Genomic DNA, 25,091 nt, shown 5'->3' with positions numbered 1-25,091 from the left:
TTAAACTTTCAAATACAGGCCTGAACTTTTCTAATTTCCTTTGACACTTACTGAGAAATTGGTTCAAGCATGCTTGAATTTCAACAAGACTGCTGGGTAACTGAACCAAAGTTTAGTTTGGCTTCCTCATTTACCCCAAGCAAAATCAGTCTCCTTGTGGTGATAGTGGGAGATGGGGATCAAGAGATGAGTAACTGCAGATGAATGAGCAAAAGTCAGGGTAGCTCAGTCACTTGGGTTTCTGGGGGGTTCTCTGTATTTGCGTTTTTTCCCTCCTCTCTTCACCAGCCTACGTTGGATATTATCAGTCTTTTATATTTTTGTCAATCTATAAAGTTAAACAGAATTTTTCACGGTTTTAATTTGCATTACAGGTAACATTTTAATGAAGCATCTCTCTCCCTGTGCAGATATAGATTCAGATTCATTGCATTGTCCTTTGTGGATGTATTTATAGCTCTGCTGGCAGTGAGCTGCTTGAAGTGCTGTAGAGCTGTATGGTATCCAGAGAATAGTTGAGCACTTTGATGAAGACTTGATTGATTTTATTTACTTGAGGAAAAAATTAATGTCTGTTTTCTTTTTCTTTTCTCATCTATTTAGTTGCTGATCATCTGGGCTGTGATCCTCAAACACGGTTCTTTGTCCCTCCTAACATCAAACAGTGGATTGCCTTGCTGCAGAGGGGAAATTGCACCTTTAAAGAGAAAATATCACGGGCTGCTTTCCACAATGCAGTTGCTGTAGTCATCTACAATAATAAATCCAAAGAGGAGCCAGTCACCATGACTCATCCAGGTAAACAAAAAAAGGAAACTGTAGACTTTGTTTTTCTTCTGAGAAATGATTGCTTTATAGGTAGGAATTCTACCTCTTGCTCAAACCATATCATTTCCAACATAATTCAATGATTATATTTATTTTTGGTATTGCCATTTCTTTGTTGAGATGCATGTCTTTTTTTCCTTTAGTTGAACTTTTTTCTTAAATAATGACCATAAAAGCCTGTAAAACTTGCACTTATTAAGTAACTGGCTGTGACTGAATCCTTAGTCATTTTACATTTTACTTGATAACTTTGAAAAATAATATATTAGATTTAGAATCATTCATCCAAGTTATGTCATGGATTCTTAAGGATTACCTGTTTGAGAAGGATGCTTTTTATCTTATCAGGATAAATGTTGAAACTGACTTAGTAAGTATTATAATTACAGTAGTAATATTTCTTCATTTCTTGTGGAAGCATTTAGGATATTTCTAATGTACCTGTTTTAATAACAATAGTTGCAGTTTATTGAGCACTGCTGTGTATATGGCAGGCACTATATGGCTATGAGCTTTTTTGGGTTTTAATAGAATTTATTTTTTAGAGCAATTTTATGTTCCCAGCAAAACCTGGGCTTTTTTCAGACTGGGTTTTTTCATTTAGTAATATGCATTTAGGTTTCCTCCGTGTCTTTTCATGACTTAATAGCTCATTTCTTTTGAGTGCTGAATAATATTCCATTGTCTGGATATACCACAGTTTATCGAGTCACCTACTGAAGGACATGTTGGTTGCTACCAGGTTTTGGCAATTATGAATAAAGCCACTATAAACATTTGTGTGCAGGTTTTTATGTGGTCATAAGTTTCCAGCTCCCCTGGATAAATACCAAGGAGCATGATTGCTGAGTTGTATGGTAAGAGGATGTTTAGTTTTGTAACGAACAGTCAAACTGTCTTCCAGAGTGGCTGTACCATTTTGTATTCCCACCAGCAGTGAATGAGAGTTCCTGTTGCTCCACATCCTCACCAGCATTTAGTGTTATCAGTTTTTGTATCTTGGCCGTTGTAATAGGTTGTTTTAATTTATGTTTCTCTGATGACATATGATGTAGAGGAGCCCCCTTTTTATATATTTTCATAGCCAATCCTCACCATAACTATGTATGGTACAGGTACTCTCCCACTTACAGACCAGGAGACTGAAGCAGGCAAGGGCCAGCAGAAGAGAGGCTTAGACAAAGGTTTTTTGATGGTCTTTCAGTTCACCAGTTCACTCTCTTAAAATTGAAACCTAGATAAACTTTCATTCTGCATTCATAAAAATTTTAAAGATTAATGACTTATTTAAAGAATTAACTTTTTTTTTTTTGGCTACGTTGGGTCTTCGTTGCGTGCGGGCTTTCTCTAGTTGCAGCGAGCGGGGGCTGCTCCTTATTGCGGTTTGCGGGCTTCTCATTGTGGTGGCTTCTCTTGTTGTGGAGCACGGGCTCTAGGCGCACGAGCTTCAGTAGCTGTGGTTCACAGGCTCTAGAGCACAGGCTCAGTTGTAGCACATGGGCTTAGTTGCTCCACGGCATGTGGGATCTTCCCGGACCAGGGCTCGAACCCGTGTCCCCTGCAGGAGGATTCTTAACCACTGTGCCACCCAGGAAGCCCAAGAATTAACATTTTAATCATGTAGTTAATATTCACATAATCGATTTCAGACAGTTATCTTGCAAAGATCTCACCCTAATTGAGGGTCATTGATACTTTTGTGTGTATCTTGATAGGATAATGCAGACAGATTTAAATTTTATTGCTCTGACTTGTTTTCTTCCCTTCAAATTAAGAACTAAAAATTTTTTTTTGTAATTGCAAAAGTAACACATGCTCATTGTAGAAAAATTGAAACTAAAGAAAAGTTATAAAGAATAAAATAGAAAGAACGTGTGATTTTCACTATCCAGAGATCACTTTTCATTTCTTCAGGGAAACCAAAAGGAAATTAAGGGTCAGTCTGATTTTGCAGGACATCGTGTGTGGGAACACTGAATTCAAGACTGGTTTTTCAAACTTTCAGTTACCAGGGATAAGGTGGGGGGATAAATTGGAAGATTGGGATTGACATATACACACTACTATATATAAAATAGATAACTAATAAGGACTTACTGTGTGGCACAGGGAACTCTACTTAATACTCTGTAATGGCCTATATGGGAAAAGAATCTAAAAAAGAGTGGATATATGTATATGTATAACTGATTCACTTTGCTGTACACCTGAAACTAACACAACATTGTAAATCAACTATACTCCAATAAAAGTTTTTTTAAAAAAAGACTGGTTTTTCTGCTTAGGTCTCAGAGCAGGTGACAGTTTGCTCTCCTCAGCTGCCTTAGAGGTAAGAAAAACTTTGAAATTTTGGACCTTATCGATTTCTTCTTACTGAAAACATGAAAAATGAATAGGGAGAAATTCAGCTGAGCAGATTGTGTTTTTCTTCCTCTGTGATGTTATTTTACATACACAGAACCACAGAGAAGTAGCGAGAATGAGAGTCTTTTAAGTATAAGAAGATCTGGGGATTATTAGAGAGGGAATTGAATTTTTTTTAATGATTTTTGTTTAAAAAAGGAGGGAATTCTCTATAAATTAACATGGATTTCCCATCTGTGTTCCTTGAAATGTTAGTGTATCCAGATATGTTCCATAGATGACCCATGGAGAAAAAAGGTAAATGATAAAATAAGTTTTGGAAAATGCTTGAAAAGTATTCCACTATTATCCTAATAAACATAATGAGGTCTCTGAGAAGTCTTAAAGACTTGTTTTAATTGATGAACCTATGGTTTCCTAAATTTATTTGACCATGTAACTTTTATCACATTTTAGTATACAACAACAAAAATAAGGAAATTTAGGGATAGAGTTTGAGGATATATTCTTAGGAAATGGAACTTTTGTAAGGCAAATGGAATGTAAGAGCAATAGGAAATGGCTTTATGTTGTAATTAGATACACAGAAAATTAGAAAGAATAATATGAGACGGTGACTTGATAACAATACTTTGGAGAGAAATTTAGCACCATCTGATACGTTAAAGAACTCACACATTGTGATCCAGTAATTTCACATCTAGATACGTGCTCTGGAATACTCTTCAAAGTTTGATGTGCGTGTGGATCCCCTGGAAATTTTGTTAAAATACAGATTCTGATTCAGTAGGTCTGGGGTATAGCCTGAGATTCTGTATTTTTAATAAGTTTCCAGGTGAGGCTAATGCCACTGGCCCACAGATCTTGCTTTGAGAAATAGGTAAAGACAAGAAAACTAGGTTTTAGTCTCAGATTTTTCACTGACCTCCTCTGTGATGTAGGCCACGTTGCCTACTGTGTGGGAAGACCTTTTTCGTCTCTAAATCTATTTCTCTGGAAGGCCATGAATCCCTATTATGTAGGATGACAACATAGAAAATCTTTATGCTCTGAGAACCACTTGTTTTCCTGGCTCATTAATGTGTCACTGCTTCTCTCTCCCTCCATAGAGCCCCTTCTTTTCCTGTTTCTACATGAGGTTCAAGGACCCTTCCATCAGAGTCACTAGATTCCCCCAGTGACCTATAACTCCACATCTCAAGGGGTAGACCCAAAGATCCATGCTTTAGTCCTCCCTTGCTCTCATGTCAATTCTATCCACCCTTCATTTAAGAAAAGAAACCTTTGTGCTATGCGTTGTGACATGAACTAATACGAAATGGTAAGAGTTGAAAAAAGACCCCTGGTCACACCCTCAGTGAGTTTACTATCCAAGGCCTCTGCAGTCTTCACGGTGTCTTTTTGTACCTCTTGACAGTACTGTCCTTTTGCTTTTATGTTGTCATCATTTGCATACTAGACTGGCAGTAGAGAGAAGACTGCGGGTTTCTTTAAGTTAAAGTTTGTGTCTTATCTTTCTATTCTCTGCAGTGGGCAGCAGAATACCTTGAACAAAATAAGTATGTGCTACATTGAAATGATTTCATGAAGACATTTAGCTTTGTTAAGGTTTCTTTCCATTTAAGGATATATTTTATAACTAATTTTTAAATTTCACATTGTTAAGTATAGGTATTTCATTTTCTTGCCTTGTTGATGATGTTTCAGGAGCTTGTTCATGTTTGTTCTAATGAATGCCCTTCATCTGGTGACTGAAGGACATCTTTTCTGGCGTAGTGTCCATGACATCACTGACAGGAAAGACCGCTCAATTTGTGGTTTTATTTGTTACCTCTAGTTGGCAGAATAAGTTCTTTGTAGTGAACAGATATGTGGCAGTGTAAAGGGGGAAGTTATGGGCTCTTGGATAGTTTAAAATAATGCACATTAAAATAATACACATTTGTCTGAAAGTTAAGGATTTATTTTCCTGGTTTTTAAAAATTGATATAGACTTTACTGTTTAACAGTCATAAATTGTGTCAGATCATTGTCAAATTGGAGATCTCTTTTATAGTTTTATTTGTATGTCTGTAAGAATCTGTGGACATTTTTTTCATTGTTAATGGGAAGATGAAGTAATTTAGATAAACATGTAACCAAATAATAATGTTGCTTTTCTATCTTTATGTCAGTTAGCAGTATCAAATGCTGCTTAGTGTTTCTTTGGCTGGTTGAATAGAATTAGTTAAATAGCTCTTCACCTTTTTCCCATCATATTCTCTTTTAAAAAAAAAGTATATAGCTCTATATTTATTATCTAGCAATGAATAGAAAAAAAACACTTTGTAAAATATAGAATAAATCACTTTGTGAATAGTAAAAATTCACACTTTATGAAAACAAATAAAGATAAATCACAAACATATTGCAAAATATCTTTAAATATCCATAATTTGGGGCCACTTAGTGTCAATCTGTTATTTTATTCTAAAGCCCATCAAGAAAATGGGCTTTTAATAATATATATTATTAATATATAATAATACATTATAATATCAATATAATAGTCATACTATTGTTTTAACTGTTTAAAGTTTTTAGGTTCTAATTGAATATGGATTTAATTACCTCAGAAAAGGTTGAGCTTGCATTAAATGTACTGCTATAGCAGGAAACAGAGTCTTAATTGTATCTTTTGGCCTGAGTTTGCATATATCTCTTCTGTATCTTCCATATGATCCATCTACTTTTTCAAAAATTCATAATTATCAAGAAAAATCTGACACTGAAACATATAGGCAGTAGCTTTTAAAAAATAACAGCTTTTTGGGCTTCCCTGGTGGCGCAGTGGTTGAGAGTCCTCCTGCCGATGCAGGGGACACGGGTTCGTTCCCCGGTCTGGGAAGATCCCACATGCCGTGGAGCGGCTGGGCCCATGAGCCATGGCTGCTGAGCCTGCACGTCCGGAGCCTGTGCTCCACAGCGGGAGAGGCCACAACAGTGAGAGGCCCGTGTACCCCCCAAAAAATAAATAAGTAAAAATAACAGCTTTTTAAAAAAATGACTGCTGATGATTCTGTTTAAAAACATTTCTTATAAGCTCTAAATTTGTCCTTTATTTCTCTGGAAATGGAGCGCCCCTCCCTCTGCCAGATACTTAAGACAACTTATCTTCTAGCCTTCCTGTCTAACACGGACATTGCAGGCTCAGCATCCTGAGTAAATTGTTTGGACTCATCACTTAATTTGCCTTTTTTAAATTAATTAATTTATTTATTGGCTGAGTTTGGTCTTTGTTGCTGCGTGGGCTTTCTCTAGTTGCGGCGAGTGGGGGCTATTCTTCATTGTGGTGCGTGGACTTCTCATTGTAGTGGCTTCTCTTGCTGTGGAGCACAGGCTCTAGGCTTGCGGGCTTCAGTAGTTGTGGCTCACGGGCTTAGTTGCTCCGCGGCATGTGGGATCTTCCTGGACCAGGGCTCGAACCTGTGGTCCCCTGCATTGGCAGGCAGATTCTTAACCACTGCACCACCAGGGAAGCCCCTTGATTTGCCTTTTTATCTTGCCTGTGCTTATCCTTTCCTCTCCAGCAACAGAAGAGGAAGAAGCTAAAATAATGTAAAGGATCTGCGTGGGGTTTAGAATACTGGCTTAGAAATCAGGTCCATAGGTTACAGGACAAAAGACATTTTTTACTTGGTTGCTTTTCGTATGATGATGACCTGGATTTACAGTTGCAAGCTCAGAATTAGTCCCACAGGCACAGCTGCTAAGGAAGATGATGCAGCCTGGCTGCATGTGTCAGAGGTCTGGTGAGGCTACTTACCCCTTAATTGATGCCTTACAGTGCTCCTCAATTCAGGTTTTTCAGGGGGTGGGATGTGAGTCATATCGGGGCAGGATAATTCTTTGCTCTGCAGAACTGTCCTTTGTATTTACAGAATGTTTAGCCTCCCAGGCCCATTCCTACTAAATGCCAGAGGCACCCCTCCATGTTCGTAACAGTATAAAATCCCCCAGAGTTTCTAGACAGTCTCTCCCTAGGAGGGCTTTTCTACCTACTGTCAAATTCTAAGTCTGCAGAGCCTTTAGAGGAGGAATGAAAAGAGATCCTTTGTTGGTGAGGGTAATGGCAACAGAAAAACTGATGAAGGGAAAAGTGATAGGCTTTTATGTTTACTCACATATAAGCATTTCTGGTGTTCTTTTTTTCTTTCTACAGTTACAAGTTCCATCTGGTGTCATTTCCCTTTCAATATAGATAATTTTTTTTAATCATTTCTTGCAGTGCAGATCTGCTGTGATGAATTCTCTCATCATTCATTTACCTGAAAGCGTCTTTTTTTGCCATCGTTTTTCAAGGACTTCAGATACAGAATTCTGGATTTCAGCACTTTAAAAGTGTTGTTTGTTTTCTAGCCTCCTTTTTTTCTGATGAGTTGTTCCCTTTTATAGAATGACTCTTTCTAAAAATAAACCTTTTAGAACAGATTTACATTTACAGAAAAATTGCAAAGATAGTACAAATAATTCACATAGACCCTGCACCCAGTTTCTCTTATAATTAACATCTTACTTTAGTATGGTACATTTGTTATACTTAATGAACCAATATTGGTACATTATTATTAACTAAAGGCCATACTTTATTGAGATTTCTTTAGTTTTTATCTAATGTCCTTTTTTAGTTCCAGGATCCCATCCAGGATATCACATTACATTTGGTCATTATGTCTCCTTAGGCTCCTCTTGGTTATGACAGTTTTTTGAGGACTACTGTTCAGGTATTTTGTAGAATGTCCTTCAGTGGGATTTGTTTGTTTTTCTTATGATTAGACTGAGGATATGGGTTTGGGGAGGAAGACCACAGAGGTAAAGTGTCATTCTCATCATATCATATCATGTACTACCAATATGAGTGATCACTGTTGATGTTGACCTTGACCACCTGGCTGTTTGTCAGGCTTCTCCACTATAAAGTTTCTCTTTTAGGACTTCTTTAGTGGTCCAGTGGTTAAGAATCCGCCTTCCAGTGCAGGGGATGCAGATTCAATCCCTGGTCGGGAAGCTAAGATCCCACATGCCGTGGGGTAACTAAGCCCACACGCCGCAACTACTGAGCCCACACGCCACAACTAGAGAGCCTCTGTGCTGCAACTACAGAGCCCACGGGCTCTGGAGGCCGCATGCCACAACTAGAGAAAAGCCTGCATGCCACAACGAAAAGATCCTGTGTGCTACAACTAAGACCTGATGCAGCCAAAACAAATTATAATAATAAAATAAATAAATAAATAAAGTTTCTCTTTTCTCTCTTCCATGCAACACTCTTCAGGAGGTCATTGTGCACAGCCCACACTTAAGGAGTGGGGAGTTAGACTTCCCCTCCTTAGGGTAAAGTATTACATATTTACTTGGAATTATTTCATCTGGATGATTCATCTCTTCTCTATAATTTATTCAGTCATTTATATGTATCAGTATGGACTCATGGATATTTATTTTATACTTTGTATTGTAATACAGTGTTACTTATTTTTTTGATCAAATTATTTCAGCTTTGGCCATTGAGAGTTCTTTCAGTTGACTCCTGTGTCCTTTGACATGTTGCCATTACCATGGGTGTCGGTTTTTTGTTTGTTTTGCTTTTTTGAGGACTTCCTTCTTTTCTGGTTCTGTAAGATGCTCCAGGATCATCTTGTGTATATTTCCTGTCCCAGTCCTAGAATCAGCCATTTCTCTGAGGAACCCTAGTTTCCATTTATTGGAGAATGATATTAGAAACCAGGCTCTGGGTATTAAGTGTACTTGTTACTACTAAGGTTCTGTTGCTTCTGGGCCTTCCCAGTTGACAGAGCAAGGAAATATATGTGTGTATACTAATACCTGTATATGCACATATCTATAAATATTTCTACATATAACCATTTGCATCTATATTAAGCTAAGAATAAGTTCATACTTAGGTCTCCAACTCTAATCCATTACATTCTAATCCATTACATTACATAGATCATTCTAATTTTCTCTCTTTGCTTACCTGTAAACTCCCACTCCAAAAGCGAGAAACCTGGCTGACACTAACCACCATCCATTTTCTTAATTGTTCAGTTCACAGAGCTCTCAGACTTAGAAGTTCTTAAACATAAGTAACATATTGTACGGCCTTTGGAGTGCTGGTGCTTGGTGTGAAAGCTAATGTAAATTACTTTCTTCTCAACTTAAATCTTCCCTGGCTGGAATGCCTAACTGTGTACTTAACTTTTCTTTCTCCACTCATTAAAAATTTTTTATCAAGAACTTGTACCTAATCAAACTTATAAGCTTTTATACAGCAAAGGAAACCATAAACAAAATGAAAAGACAACCTATAGACTGGGAGAAAATATTTGCAAGTGGTTCAACTGACAAGGGCTTAATTTCCAAAATATACAAACAGCTCATAGAGCTCAATATCAAAAAACAAACAACCCAATCGAAAAATGGGCAGAAGACCTAAAGAGACATTTCTCCAGAAAAGACATACAGATGGCCACTAGGCACATGAGAAGATGCTCATCATCACTAATTATTAGAGAAATGCAAATCAAAACTACAATGAGGTACCACTTCACACTGGTCAGATGGCCATCATTAAAAAGTTTACAAATAATAAATGCTGGAGAGAGTGTGGAGAAAAGGGAACCTCTTACACTGTTGGTGGGAATGTAAATTGGTGCAGCCACTATGGAAAACAGTATGGAGGTTCCTCAAAAAACTAAAAATAGAGTTGCCATATGATCCAGCAAACCCCACTCCTGAGCGTATATAAAGACAAAACTATAATTCAAAAAGATACATGCACCCCTATGTTCATAGCAGCACTATTCACAATAGCCAAGACATGGAAACAACCTAAATTTCCATCAATAGATGAATGGATAAAGAAGATGTGGTATATATATATACAATGGAATATTACTTGGCCATAAAAAAGAATGAAATAATGCCATTTGTAGCAACACTGATGGATCTAGAGATTAATATACTAAGGGAAGTAAGTCAGAAAGAGAAAGACAAATACCATATGATATCACTTACATGTGTAATCTAAAATGTGCCACAAATGAACATATCTATGAAACAGAGACAGAGAACAGACTTGTGGTTGCCAAGGGGGAGGGGGTGGAGGAGGGAAGGATTGGGAGTTTGGGATTAGTAGATGCAAACTGTTATATACAGGATGGATAAACAACAAGGTCCTACTACTGTATAGCACCGGGAACTATATTCAGTATCCTGTGATAAACCATAATGGAAAAGAATATGAAAAAGAATATGTGTACATATAGCTGAATCACTTTGCTATACAGCAGAAATTAACACAACATTTTAAATCAACTATACTTCAATAAAATTTTTTTAAATTGAAAAAAACTTATAAGAAAACATAAATATAAGTATCTTAACTTGAAAATGACACAAAACTAGGTGGATCTTGGAACATACAACAACAAAAAGGAAGTATTCATTAGGTCAGCCTGCAAATGGGTTTAAAAAAAGTTAGTAACAAGGTTTTGTGGAGACGTGGCTTAAGTTAACAGTTCAAGTGGAGGACAGCTGGGAACCTTCAATCATGTAAGCTCAGCATATGCTAACATGTGCCATGGCTGCTAAAAAATATATTGAAGGCTTGGCCTGTATCCTTGTGAACATAATATTCAGATGAAGGAAGACATTAGTCTCATACTGCTCTTGATATTGGAAGTATTCATTCTTTGTTGAAAGAATTGAAAAAGACATTGAAAAATGATGTCCAAAAAAAGAACAGGATGGAAAAAGTCTATAAACATGTTTTATCAAACACAGTTTGGAATTTGAGCATCAAAATGAATAATGATAGTATTTTAGACCATTAAGTAAAAAAAAAAAAATAGTAACTATGACTTCATACTGATCTAAAAAGTAAAATAAATTGAAAGTTTGATGAGGAATGGAATACTTACCTGGTCTCGAAATACCTACCTACAGAATATTTAATAATTACTAGGGGAAAAAGAGTAACTTCACAGTGGAAATGCCTGGAGGACATCTCTTTTACAAAACGATCAAAGTGAATGTCACCAGTAATGGGATATATGAAAACTGCGCCACCTGGGAGTATTCACTGAAAAGAGCACAGCATCACTTCTGTGATGTTACTGCCAGAGGTATATGACCTGAGTCTAGCCACAAGGAAACACCAGATAAATCCAGAATGAGGGACATTATACAAAATAACTGGGCTGTAGACTTCAAAAGTGTCAAGGTCGTGAACATCAAGCAAAGTCTGAGAGACTATTCCAGACTGATGGAGACTAATGAGACATGACAGTTAAATGCAATACATGGCTCTCATCTGGGCCGCTATAAAGGACATTATTGGGAAATTGAGTAAATTGAATGAACTCTTAGATTAGTAATGTATCAGTGTTAATTTCTTGATTTTGATGGTTGTACTCTGTTTATAAATGGTTTTTTGTTTGTAGAATACACACTAAATATTTGGGGGTAATGTGGCGGCATGCTGGTAACTTACTCTTGAATGGTTTGGGGGAAAGGTTTTTGTATGATATTTCTAACTTGTAAATGTTAGATTCTTTAAAAAATCTTTTAAAAAAGAATAATTTGGAACTTTGTGAATAATTAGTATGGAGAAAAGATTGAGGTAGAGCCCCAGGGAAGATGATGTCTTTGACTATCAGAAGGACTGTTGTGTAGAAGAGGAATTTTCATTGATTCTAGAAGGTGTTTCTTATATTTGATGGCATCTTACAGTTTATTGACAGGATACAGTGATGATGCACCTTACAGTTGATGGTATTTTACACCATCAGTAAATGAAATACAGTTTATTCAGTGGTGCTTCCAAGAGCCATGAATGGGCACTTAGGAATCAAGATTTTAGTTATAAAAAAGACCTTTCTAATACTTAAAACTACCCATGGATAGAACCAGTTACCTACAAAGAGTCAGTGATTTATAGGGTGTTACTGTATTATGTTGAAGATGACCCCTAAGAGCTCTTCTATCTAAAAGATTTGATGACTCTCTTAGTGTCTGGTGATGTCTTCCTAATTACTTTCCTACCTTTCTGCCTCTCTACATTGAAGGAAGAAAGTGGCTTTCTTTTCCATGCTGGTCTTTGCTCCTGAGATCTTTTCTTTTTTATGATGTAGAGATTACCTGATGAACGCATATAGGCAGGAGATAGTATAAGAAAAGAAACTGACATTTGAGTGCTGGGCATTGAGCCTTTGCTCCACTTGTGTGAGGTTGAAGAACTTCCTACTCAAGGAATAAAAGAACAAGGATTCAGTAGACCCTTGTTCTTTTTGAGGACAAACTACAGTTGAGGATCATCAGGAATTATCAAGCAACTCTGGAATCGCTCAGTGGCTCACACATGGAGCTCCTGTATGTCAGCCTCGGGGCAGGAGGTTTAGGTTCAAACTTCAGCACAATTTCAAGTTAGTCAGTGTTGTGAACCTTGTGGGCATCAGCTGTATACCCATGGTGCTGGCATTTTCTTGAATCAGTACAGCTGCTCTCAAACCAGTGCACTTCCACAATGACAAAACTTCACCTTTCATTCTCTTGCTCCATACCCTGTGTCCCTCCTTTATCACAGTCATTCACTTCCCTGCCTGTCACTTCTCAGAGGCCTTGACTCCTGACAGACTTACCCACACATGGTCCTGCAATCATCCTGGCCAACTTCAGACCTTGTGGAGAGTGAACACCCAAACCTAAAATTCTTTCCCCAGATCCTTTGACCATTCCACCTCACCAAGAACCTAGGCCTCATTATTTCCTGGAATTTTTATATTCTGGAGTCTCAACTCCAGTGTCCTATTCTCCGACTGTTGCTTCTTTTTCTCTCCCTCTCCTGTCATTTGGGTTTGTTGAAGCTTCCTGTTCCTTGGGCTCTCTCTCTGTTTTCTCCCACTTATCCTCCTCCACACTTCACACTTACATTCTACTTAGATCACAAGCCACTATTTCAGTCACTTTGACAGCTTCATTTGGTTAAGAAGTGTCTACCATCACATGACTATCAGTTACCTTTAGGTCCATTTGCCTCCCAAAATGCCCTGAGTGTCAAGGAGTTTGAATTTTATTTAGTTGATGGAAGGGACACATGAAAGTCTTTGAACAGAGGAATGACATGACAGATATGTTTTAGAAAAACCACTGACAAATCTCAGTAGGAGATATATAATTGATACAACCTGTCATCCACATTGATCAGAATTACTGCTGTATTCATTTCATAATAGAATGTAACATCTTTTTTTCTCCCTTGAATTCTTTAAGGGGTCAGTGAAGACACAAGTGAATATACTACGTTTGAATAAGTGAAAGTATTGTAGATTAACATCTGAGAAGGACTTAAGTCAGTGGAAGTGAGAGTTAAGAGAAACCCTCAGATCATAAGTGAGCAGATTCATTGAGGCACAAGCACACAGGGCTCAGCCAGTCTGTGCAATGTGACTGGTAGGTTAGTACAGAAAATCCCTGACCTACACCTACCTTTTCCTTCAGCAGCAGCCATTCTAGACGTTTAAAGAAATTTTAATCTCTTTCACTTACAATATAGGGTGTTCTACTTTACATATAAAGAGGTCATTGAATTCTGTAGGAATAACTGATGCCACTATCAGAAGTTATAAAAGTATCATTGCAGACACTTAATGTGGGAATGCAGCATTCCCCTGAGCTATTTTTTATGGGAAATTTCCTAAAATTATTTAAGAGCTTTAAAATTCCTTAAAACATTGGCAGCTGATTTGAACTTAACAAACAAGTTCATCTATTAAGGCATAAAACCTCTGCTAAATGGGATTTTGCAGGTAAGCTTATAGTACAAAAGTGAAAGAGCTTATAGTAAAAGCACTTTCTCCACTTGTGGCCTAGTGCCTCAAACAGTTCATTTGCTCTTTTCCTGTATCTGCCTTTCTAGAGTTAAAGTATCAGCTGCCCGACTGAATTGGGCTTGCCCTGAGAGTCATTCTCAGGAGCGGGGTGACGAAGACAGTTGAGAGGAGAGGATGGTGATTTCTGATACTTCCCAACTGCGGGGACTCCCTGAGGTGAAGCTCAAATCCTCTTGGAAGCCAGGAGGATTGTGTTGGTCAGCAGATACCTGAGTGTTTCCCAAGGTGGTGGGAGAAATTAGAATAGGAGTTCCAAAATATTGTGGTGGGGGCTTTGTGGTTTCCTCCAAAGAATGCCTTCCTCTGCTTTCCATGAGTAATAATAATACAAGTAGAATAAGCTCAGTAAGCTGTAGCATTTTTTGAGCATCGGCCATGAAGCCTGCAGGTAATATCATTTTTTGAAAGAAGAAACTGAAGTTCAGAGAGGTTAAGTATCATGCTGGAATTTGAACTTAGACATCCTGACTTCAGAGCCCAAAGGAGGTTAATTCTGAGGTTCATTTTTTGGCCCCTGAAAATGGATTTTGTAGTCAGGATTATAGCAGCATTACCATATTTTTCCACTTACCCTTTTTTCCCATTAAAAAATAGAAGTGCTAAGTGTTGCGGGGAGGGGGACTCTTTTTTACAGAAAAAATGCCAACCCAGAAGTTCTGTTTATTTAGTAGGAAAAAAAGATAAGTAGAAAAATACTGAGTACAGAACCACTTTACAAAATGTAGAAGAAATCATAATGTTAGAAAAATCACCATTTTGCAAACACTATTATAGTAACTGATCCAGGTGGGCATTAGTGGGTGCTCAGAGCATTGAATGAAAGATTATTATTAGCCAAGTGATAAAATTCACCTTCATCAATAAAGGTAAAACCCGACATATGCTTCCTGATGTAGCATACTAGAAGGACATAACGTCACCTGTGTAGCATTCCTACCAAAAATGTTTACTTTGGAGATCTAATCATGAGGAAACAATCAGACAGATCCAGGTTGAGGGACATTTTTAAAACATATTGCCTGGACTCATCAAAAAAGTTAATGTCGTGAATGACCAAAAGGGACCGAGGAACCTGTTTTAGATCAGAAGAGACTAACAAGAAGAGACAACTATGCACAGTACCCACATCCTGATTAGGTACTGGGTACTCAACTAACCTAAACAGTTCTCAGAGTCATTATTAGAATCAAGTATTTTGAATGTGGACAGTATGTTGCAGAACAACGTCATATCAGAGTTCAGTTTCTTGAGTATGATAAATGAACTGTGTCCTTGTTCTTAGGAGATAATACTGAAGTATTTAAGAAGGAAATGTCATGACGTTTGCAACTTATTCTCAATTGGTTCAGCAAAAATAAATACACACAGAAAAGGTGAAGTGTTACCAGTTGACAGATCTAATATAAAGTGCATGAGTGTTCATATAGTATTGAAATTATACTGTAGGCTTGAAAATTCTCAAAAGAAGAATAGAATTGTTTATTAAAGTAGCCATACTCAAGCAGAGGAAACAGATTCACATTAAAGAATAACAATGGAGAAAGTTTTCAATAAAATAGGTGAAATCAGGTATCGCAACTGGGTTTTTACTTAATCGGCATCTCTGGCAAATTAATCCTGGCTGCTGGGCATGTTGAAATGCATGGGATTCTGAGGCCATATTCATGATTTATTAGTATTGTTTGTCAAGGGCTTCAGATGTGAGAGTGGTGATGAATGTTCCAAATATTTGTCATCTTTCCTTGAATGTTCACATCATTACAGTCTAACTAGTTCTTAACTCTTTATCAGTCACTACTTGATCTAACCCTAATTTTATCCTGAGCTTACATATTCTCTGGCATTAATATCCTCCCCCCACCCCACCCCACCCCAGAAGCTGGGCCAAGGCTTCACAGTCTTTAAAAGTGAAGTGTCTGAGCCAATCCTTAAATTAAGTTCTTTGAGCCCAGATCACCTTTTATGGGTGGGGAATGAGGAAGTCTGTGAACCTCTTCTGAAATTAGAAGGGGGTGCCCTACCATCAGATTCCCTAAGGGATTTACGACCTAAAATGGTTGAGACTAATGCCTTTGCTGGTATTCTGATGATCTGCTGTAATTATTTTTCACTTTGTTTGACCAGCAGTGTTTTAGTCTCCTTTCCTGTCACTCTTCCCAGTCTCCTCCATTGTAGCAGCATCATGAGACTACCTGTGTTTGGCTCCTCTCTCTAGTCCCTTTAAAATTGTCCTTTGCTCTTTGAGAGCAGATGCAGTTTTCATGTAATCAAGAGCAGGTGTAAAGGAAAAAGCACTCTTGTGTGTCTCTTTTACTACTCACACGGAAAACTTCACTTCCGACGCTTCTGGTCACCAAATGTTTGTGGGGTTTTCCCCATACCAAGCAATTTTCAGCAACACTAGCTGGGTGTCCTGTAATTCAATTTGATTCTGACACTGTCTGCCTGGGGTTAGCATCAGATCCCACAAGTTAAGGGCTCAGTCCCACAAGACATCCCACCCCCCACACCACCGCTTCAGAAGCCAGTTGCAAGTCCCACGTTGTCACCAGTACTTCTGACCCACTAGCAGTAAGTTGAGGTTCCCACAACCCCGTCCTCCGGTCCAAAAATTTGTTAGAATGGCTCACAGAACTCAGGGGAAAACTTATATTTACTGATTCATTATAAAGGATATAATAAAGAATACAGGTGAAAACGTACATAGGGCAAGGTGTGTGAGAAGGGGCTCTCTGGCATGCCATCCTCTCACCACCTCCATGTGTTCACCAATGTGGACGCCCTCTGACCTCCATACTTTGGCATTTTTATGCAGGCTTCACATCTGTAGTCCCTCTCCCTCCCCAGAGGATTGAGGAGTGGGGCTGAAAGGTCCAAGCTTCTCCTCATGGCTTGGTCTCTCTGGTGACCTGCCCGCATCCTGCAGCTATCCAGGAGCCCGCCAAGATTCACCCCATTAGAACAAAAGACACTCCCATCACCCAGGGAATTCCAAGGCTTTTAGGAGCTCTGTGTCAGGAACCAAGGTCAGAGACCTAATATTAGAACAAAAGATACTCCTAGTGCTGTCACTTAGGAAGTTGCAAGGGTTTTAGGAGCTTTGTCCCAGGAACCAGGGACAGAGACCAATACGTATCTTTTCTACTATTTCACAGCAGATAATTTTCCACTCTCTTTGCAAAGTGAACATTAAGGAGCCTTGATGATAGGATATGCTCAATAAATACTGTTGAAGGGATGGTTGAAATAATTAAATGCTTCTTCTCCCAAACAGCTTTCCAATTGAAATTAGGTGGTGCTCATTTAGTGTTGTTTGAATGAATGACATTACATGGATTGGTTCCCTTGGCTACCTGTGCAGCTTTCCCACCTCCTTTTCCAGCTTGAGTCTTCAAGAGGGAGCCTCAGAACTGATTTCTAAAACCATTTGTACCTGGTGTGATTATAAAGCAATGAGACTGATTGTCATGTGTTGTTTGTGGGATCCGTCTCAGTTACTTTATAGCCATACCTGGTATCTTATACTGCAGATCATTGCCTGTTGAACAACATTTTAAAAGCACTTAAGGTTTCTAAATGGAAATTTTAAATGGTTTAGCATCGTTTTATGATTTTTTTCTGACTTATCAGAACTCTTACTTCAGAAAGATAATTAGAGTTAACTTTGTTGCTTGCTTTAATTTTGCAGTTTTCTTTCTGTTTTTGGATTTTTAATCAGTATTCTGATAAACTGCTGATAAATTCTGATGAAATGACTGGCACAATTTTGAATAAGGTTATACAAAGGTGTATGTTCCATTGGGTTAAACTTTTCTTAAAACTTTTTATTATTAAATTTCTTTTCAGTTGTATATGGTCTTTTGACTGCACATTGTACAAGGATAGTCCTTTTAGTTAAATATGATAAATGAAACATATAAACTAAATATTTAGTAGTAGTAGTCATTGAAGCCTTCGAAAGGGCAAGTTTGGGGGGTTTTGATTTTGTTTTGGTGGTTTACATTTATATGCACAAACTTTATTCACATTTAAGTAAATGGTTATAATTTTCTCTTTCCCAAAATAAAATGTCTGTTCTCCTTCCTTTGACCCCCACAGTCTCGGGGCTCTTTGAAGAAGGCCTATTGTAAAAGTTGCATGTTGCCACAGGCAGCTTCACTTATGAAAGGATGATCACTGACAGCTGGATTGGTGATAGAAAGGCTTCTCTTTTTGCTTAAAAGAAAGTGGTAAATTATTCCCTTTCTGGAGAAGGAAAGGGATAGAAATTTCATGCTGTGCATAGGAGAGAGAGTCACTTGCCTTTACTGTATTACTGCTTATGTAATTGAAAGAACTGGACGACTAGGAGAGCAACTTACAAACATCCTTAGAAGTAACTTAGATAGTGGCTGTAGTGGAACCTCTGGACAGCTGTTAGAAGCAGCAAATATTTTGATGCCAGACTAGTCCAGAGTTTTAAAGTTTGGGCATTTCTCAGGAAGGGTTTGATTTCCACAAGATTTCTGGGGTAAATGAAAAAGGAACCTTCCTCCAGTCTGACCTACACATAGGATCAAAGTTAGTTTCAACTGTTATTGATCAAAGATACCACCATTTGGCATTTTGCTGTTGGAACTCTATTATCAGATTTGTGTCCTAAGTCAGTGAAATTATAAAACTGTATATCCTGTACTTCTGCTTCTTTCTATTCCTTGTGCTAGTTCTACACACAATAGGTGCTCCATAAACATTTGTAAGAAAAATTAATGTAAAAAGTACCAATTTTTATACTATAAATGCTTTTCCACCTTTTTATAAGGAGTTGGGACTCTCGAAAGAACATTTTAAGATGGAAAAAGTTTTACAGTGAAAACCTGCCATGATTTTATCACATTTCTATTGGTGTATAATACAATGCTGTGTACCATCTTTTGTTACATTTGGCTGATTTAATAATCTGTTTTTTAAATATAGTTGTGAGATAAGTTAATATGGTTCTTAACACTGCAATCATTTTATGCTTTAAGTGCGTTTAAGTCTTAAGTAGTACACAACAAGTTTCTGTTCCCACTTGGTGCCAGCATACCCAACTGCAACTTCATTTCATTTGAAAAGTTGAATCTGAAAACCCTTGCCATTAGCAAAAATTACAGTAGTTTTGCTAAGTAGCATTTTTATATATTTGATGTTCTATAAATTTTAAATGTCACTTGAGTATATATATTTATTTTACATTACAGGCACTGGAGATATTATTGCTGTCATGATTACAGAATTGAGGGGTAAGGATATTTTGAGTTACCTGGAGAAAAACATCTCTGTACAAATGACAATAGCAGTTGGAACTCGAATGCCGCCAAAGAACTTCAGCCGTGGCTCTCTAGTCTTCGTGTCAATATCCTTTATTGTTTTGATGATTATTTCTTCAGCATGGCTTATATTCTACTTCATTCAGAAGATCAGGTACACAAATGCCCGGGACAGGAACCAGGTGAGCTACCAGTACTCTATATTGATTGATGCTTACTGGCCATAATTCATAGACATCTGTTGTAATCATACATAATATGAATATTTTTTCATTAAAAAAAGTGGTAACCCTCAATCATTTTAATATGTTGAAAACATATCTATACAAGTATTTTAAGGATATTTGAAATACCTAAATGGAGAAATTATTAAATTTACAGTGATCACTTGGAATATTCCAGGTAAATGGTTAGCTTAATATCATAGTGTGATCTAGCTAATTCTGGTAATTTGAAGAAATATTACAAAGTTGCATTTTTAAGCTGGTAACATCTGTTGTCAGTGGCAGGGGAGTTGGAAGGGTGGGGGAGGGAGACTTTTCACTATATATATTTTTGTTCCATGTGAAATTTTTTTCCTATGTGAATTTTGAACTATGTATTATCTATTCAGAAAAAATAAATTATCTGTCCTATTTAAGCTTAGCCATGGGGCAGTGATGAGGTGGGGAAGGACCAATAGAAGAGATATATCTAGATAGTCATCCTAGAAATTCCACTGACCAGCGCAGTGGATTTCAGCTGAATGAACAAAAACAGAAAAGACAATATACTGCCCTGTAGTAAAGGGCTTGCAGATGGTTTTCTGTGAGTTTATTACTTAGTTTGTTTGATGTGCTATATATAGAATATCTACCCTGGAGCCAGGTTTGAGGTATTAGGTCCCATTACCAGTCCTATGCTTTTCTAGGACACTAAGAAGTAAATTGCTTGGAGAGTGGTTTGAAGACAATTTTTATATAACACCATCCTCTCCTCAGAGTACATCTAAGTCCCCATGGAGGGGTGTGAAATTTTCATCCTTCCTCATTCTAGTGAAAAGAGCACAGACTTTGGTGTGGAGTTCAAATCCTAACCTTACCACCAGTTTGCCCTTGTCCCTCTTGCACAGTTTTTTAAGCTTCTCAACTTGTTTCTGCATCTGAAAATATGTATAAAATATCTGAAAACTATAATTTATTGAACATTTGTGTGCCAGGCTCTGTGCAGCATCCTGTACATCTTTAAAATTTTTATCATGATAATTTTTATTATTTATAATTTCAGGCTTACAGAAAGTTGCAAGAGTAATATAAAGTATTTCCTTGCCCAAATTCTCCAACTGTTAACATTTTACCATATTTCCTTTTTAACCATTTGAGAGTAAGTTTGAGATAAGATGCCCCTTTACCCTTAAATACTTCATTGTGTACTTTCTAAAAGCAAGAACATTCTCTTATATAACCACAGTGTATGATTATCAAAATAGTGAAATTAACATTAATATCATTATCTGATCTATAGACCTTTTCTAAGTTTTGTGAAATTATCTTAATAATGTCCTTTATAGCAAAGAAAACCCTGGATTGATCCAGTCAAATTGTATGTTGTGTTCAGTTGTCACGTCTCTTTTAATCTGTTTCATGACATTGACATTATTGAAGAGTACAGGCCAGTTGTTTTGGATTTGAGCTTGTCTGATGTCTGATGTTCCTTCATGATTAGATCCAGGTTATATGCATTTTTGTCAGGAATACCAGTCCTTTACATTTGTTAGTTTTTTATTTTGAGATAGGTGTCATTTCACATACGTTTATGAGAAATAATACAGAGAGATCCCAAGTACCCTTCACCCATTTTCTCCCAGTGGTAAAATCTTGCATAACTACAGTAAATATCACAACCAGGATATCAACATTGATAAAATCCACTGATCTTATTCAGATTTCTCCAGTTAAACTTGTGCTGGTGTGTGTATAGTTCTGTGCAGTTTCAGGTGACCAAGTCAAGATACAGACCCATTATCACAGGGATCTCTTGTGCAAATTCTTTTATAGCCACAGCCACCTCTCTCCTACACCCCTACATAACCCCTGACTACACTAGTCTGTTCCCCACTCTGTAATTTTGTCACTTCAAGAATGCTATATAAATGGAATCACATAGTATTTAACTTCTAGAGTTTGGATTTCTTCATCTAACCTAATTCCCTTGAGATCCTTCCAAATTGTTATATGTCAATAGTTTATTCCTTTTTATTGCTGAGTAGTATTCTATGGCTTGGATGTACTATAACTTGGTTAACAAAATTGTTTCCAGTTTTGGCTATTATAAATAAAGTGACTATGAACATTCATATACAGGTTTTTGTGTGAACATGAGTTTTCATTTCCTTGGCATAAATGTTCAAGAGTGCAATTTTTTGAGTTATGATAAGCACATATTTAATTTTGTAAGAAACTGCCATACTCTTTTCCCAAGCAACTGTACTATTTTACATTCCCAGTAGAAATGTATCCCTGATACAGTTCATCTGCATCCTTGACAGCATTTGGTGTTGTCACTATTTTTCATTTTAGCCATTCTGATAGGTGTATAGTAATATCTCTTTTGTGATTTTAATTTGCATTTCTCCAATGACTACTGATGTTGAACATCTTTCATGTGCTAAATGCCACCTGTATATCCTCTTCAGTGAAATGTTTATTCGTGTCTTTTACCCATTTTCTACTGGGTTGTTTGTTTTTTACTGTTGAGTTTTGAGAGTTCTTCATACATTCAAAATACAGGCCTTTTGTCAGAACTGTGGTTTGCAAATACTTTCTCCCAGTTTCTCCCAGGGTCTTTTGAAGAGCAAAATTTTTAATTTTGATGAAGCTTAATTTATCAGTTTTTCCTTTTATAAATTGTGCTTTTGCTGGCAAGTCTAAAAAAAAACTCTTTGACTACCCCTAGATACCAAAGATTTTCTAATTTTTTTCAAAAAGTTTTACATTTAAGTCCATGATCCATTTTGAATTAATTTTTGTGTAAAGTGTGAGGTTTAGGTTGAGGTTCCTTTTTTTGCTTATGTCTGTCCAGTATTGCACCTTTGTCTAAACCACAAAGCTTGATTCTTTGCCCAGTCTTTTCCTCCTTCTAATTCTTGTTTCCCAGCAACAAGTCACCTCTTTCAACTCTTTCATCTGTTCCTTCTGTTATTAACTTCATATAACTAAGTAGCATGCTATACTCCTTTTTAAAATAAATTAAAGGTGTTTTTTAAATATATTGCCATCATGAAAGAGTGAAAGTAAAATGATCAAGAGTAGCTCTAAAAGGGTGTTCTTGACAAGAAAACCCTAAAATATTGGTTTGAATGTAGTGCATCTCAAGGACTTTTGAAAAAAGCAAATGGTTTGTCCCAGGAGCCTGCTCTTTGACGGTACTGCTTTAATTAACCCACCATGGGGCCTGTGTGTGATGAAGGACTCAGCATAGTCACCATCTGGCGCAGGCCACAAACGGGAACTGGTTTTGCGGCTGACTGCGCGCAGACTTCCTAAGCATTCTTCTCCAGACGCTGCTGTAGCAGAGTGGTATTCTGACCTTTGTTCCTCCTTCCGTTTTTCCTAAGGTTGAGAAGCACTTGATGAAATTTTTATGTGGCTTAAAAAGCTTAGCTTATTAAAGTTTAATACGAAGGTGGCAGCAACTCAACTGGTTGAAACCTTTGGCTATTTTAAAAGAGAAACCAGAACTATTAGTGAAGAAAAATAAGTGAGTTTAAGGAGAGACTCATTTTCTCCCACAAACTGTCATCGTGAAGCAGTTCTTTCTACAGAATATGCTACCAAAGAGAGCCATGTGTTGTGAATAACTTTCTAAGCACAGTGTAATGTACACAATTGACACCATTTTATACTGGAAATAAGAATCAAATGCTTTGGCTTTTTAGTGTACTGCCAGGTATCTGTGGTTGCTCTTCTTGAAAACTTGTTAGAATACATCTGAATACAAATAGGTCAGATGATGGCTGACAGTAAACTTAAATGTCACCTTCTAATAAGACAGTGATAGTTATTCCACAAAAGAGGATAGATGTTTGGTGTGTTTTATTGAAAGGGTACTTAAGGTTTTTCTGAGAAATGTAAACTTGTTCACAATTACATAGTTAATATTGTACCCTTAATCCCAAAGTGGTCAAGTTTGACAAACCAGAACAATAAAACTTTTATTTTACTGTTGAGGAATAAGGCAGGTATAAAAAAATTCCATAACCTAGGACTACTGAGTTTAGGAGGTCTTCTTAGGAAATCCCCTGAAAATGCATATGGTTTTAGGTATTTAAAACTCGTTATAGCTTCTTGCCAAAATGTATATGCAGTATTCTTAGACTTTATACATATCTCAAGGTTACTGAAATGAAATACGCTTTTGCTGCCCATTTTTATCTCAGAAGATAGCTAACTGAAGAATGCACTTGCACGTGCGAGCATGGAAGAACACTGAATGTTCTTCAGAGGAAGGCTAGTACTTTGCATGTATAATCTTCAAAAATGGTGGGTTCAAAAGTCTTTTCCTTCCAGATTGGAAGGGGGGAAGTTATTGTGCATACTGTCAAGGTTTTTCCCCTAGGAAAAGATTAGGTAGTCAAAAAGGGACAGATTTCTTCATAGTTGGATGGTAGATTGAATTTTATTATGTTTTTTAGGGATTGACAATTCCAGAAGAACTAGAAAAGGAAACTAGATCTTTGAACTGAGAATGTATTATTTTACCACTTTTTAAGTATATTGCAAGTGTTCTTTCTTTTTATGTCTTGCTATTATGATCAATTTACATAAATAAATACCACTTTCTATATTCAGAGACTGTATGCCTTCTAAACATTATATCAAAGCTTAAGACTTTGTTTTTCTAGCACAAAATATTTTCTTGAGGGCTTCCGTGGTAGCGCAGTGGTTGGGAGTCCACCTGCCGATGCAGGGGACACGGGTTCGTGCCCCGGTCCGGGAGGATCCCACGTGCCGTGGAGCAGCTGGGCCCGTGGGCCATGGCCGCTGGGCCTGTGCGTCTGGAGCCTGTGCTCCGCGGCAGGAGAGGCCACAACAGTGAGAGGCCCACGTACCGCAAAAATATATATATATATTTTTTTTTTTTCTTGAGATCAGAGTGTTTCTAAGATATTCAGTTCTACATCCTTGGGGTTTAGCACAGGGCCTGGCATGTCACAGTATCTCAATAAATGCTTAAATGAATTAAAGAATGAGATTACATTCTATTGGGAAGGCAGACAGGTGTAATCAAAATACCGTGTAGTGTAAGAGTTATTCTTTTGGAGCAGAGTGATATTATTAGAGTGTTATCCAGAGGAGATAGTGACATTTGAGCTGAATTTTAAAGGATGAATAAGACTTCATCAGACAGGAACTGGGTGGAAATTCAGGCAAAGGGATCATTTTCCACAGAGCTGTGGGGAGATAAAAGGAGAGACAGAAGAGTTGAATGGCATCAGAAATAGTAGGGAGGAGACCTGAGACTGAACTGATACTGGATGAGCATATTGACACTAGAAGATGAAGGGCTTGACTCTCATGCTGAAAAATTTAGACTTTACTCTCTAAGCAGTAAGGAGTCAGCAAAGGTTTTTTAGCAGTGGAGTGATAAAAGATTCTTTTCCATTAGGAGAGGCTTGGGGGAAAGAGTTCTTAAA

The 25,091-nt window shown here is 37.4% G+C and overlaps 1 protein-coding gene across 3 annotated transcripts in view; it reads left to right on the top strand.

Annotated features, from left to right (window-relative positions):
- RNF130 (ring finger protein 130) overlaps positions 1-25,091 on the top strand; it is a 130,709-nt gene that overhangs the window by 28,489 nt on the left and 77,129 nt on the right. For all 3 annotated transcript variants that reach the window (XM_060008249.1, XM_060008248.1, XM_060008250.1), the window contains exons 2-3: positions 604-798; positions 19,349-19,599. In XM_060008249.1, coding sequence (XP_059864232.1) covers positions 604-798; positions 19,349-19,599 — 446 coding nt within the window. The remainder of the gene's footprint in view (positions 1-603; positions 799-19,348; positions 19,600-25,091) is intronic.

Source organism: Delphinus delphis, chromosome 3, assembly GCF_949987515.2.
Source record: "Delphinus delphis chromosome 3, mDelDel1.2, whole genome shotgun sequence".
Lineage (NCBI taxonomy): Eukaryota > Metazoa > Chordata > Mammalia > Artiodactyla > Delphinidae > Delphinus > Delphinus delphis.
The sequence above is the reverse complement of the archived record's forward strand: the minus strand, read 5'-3'. Positions and strand labels throughout refer to the sequence as shown.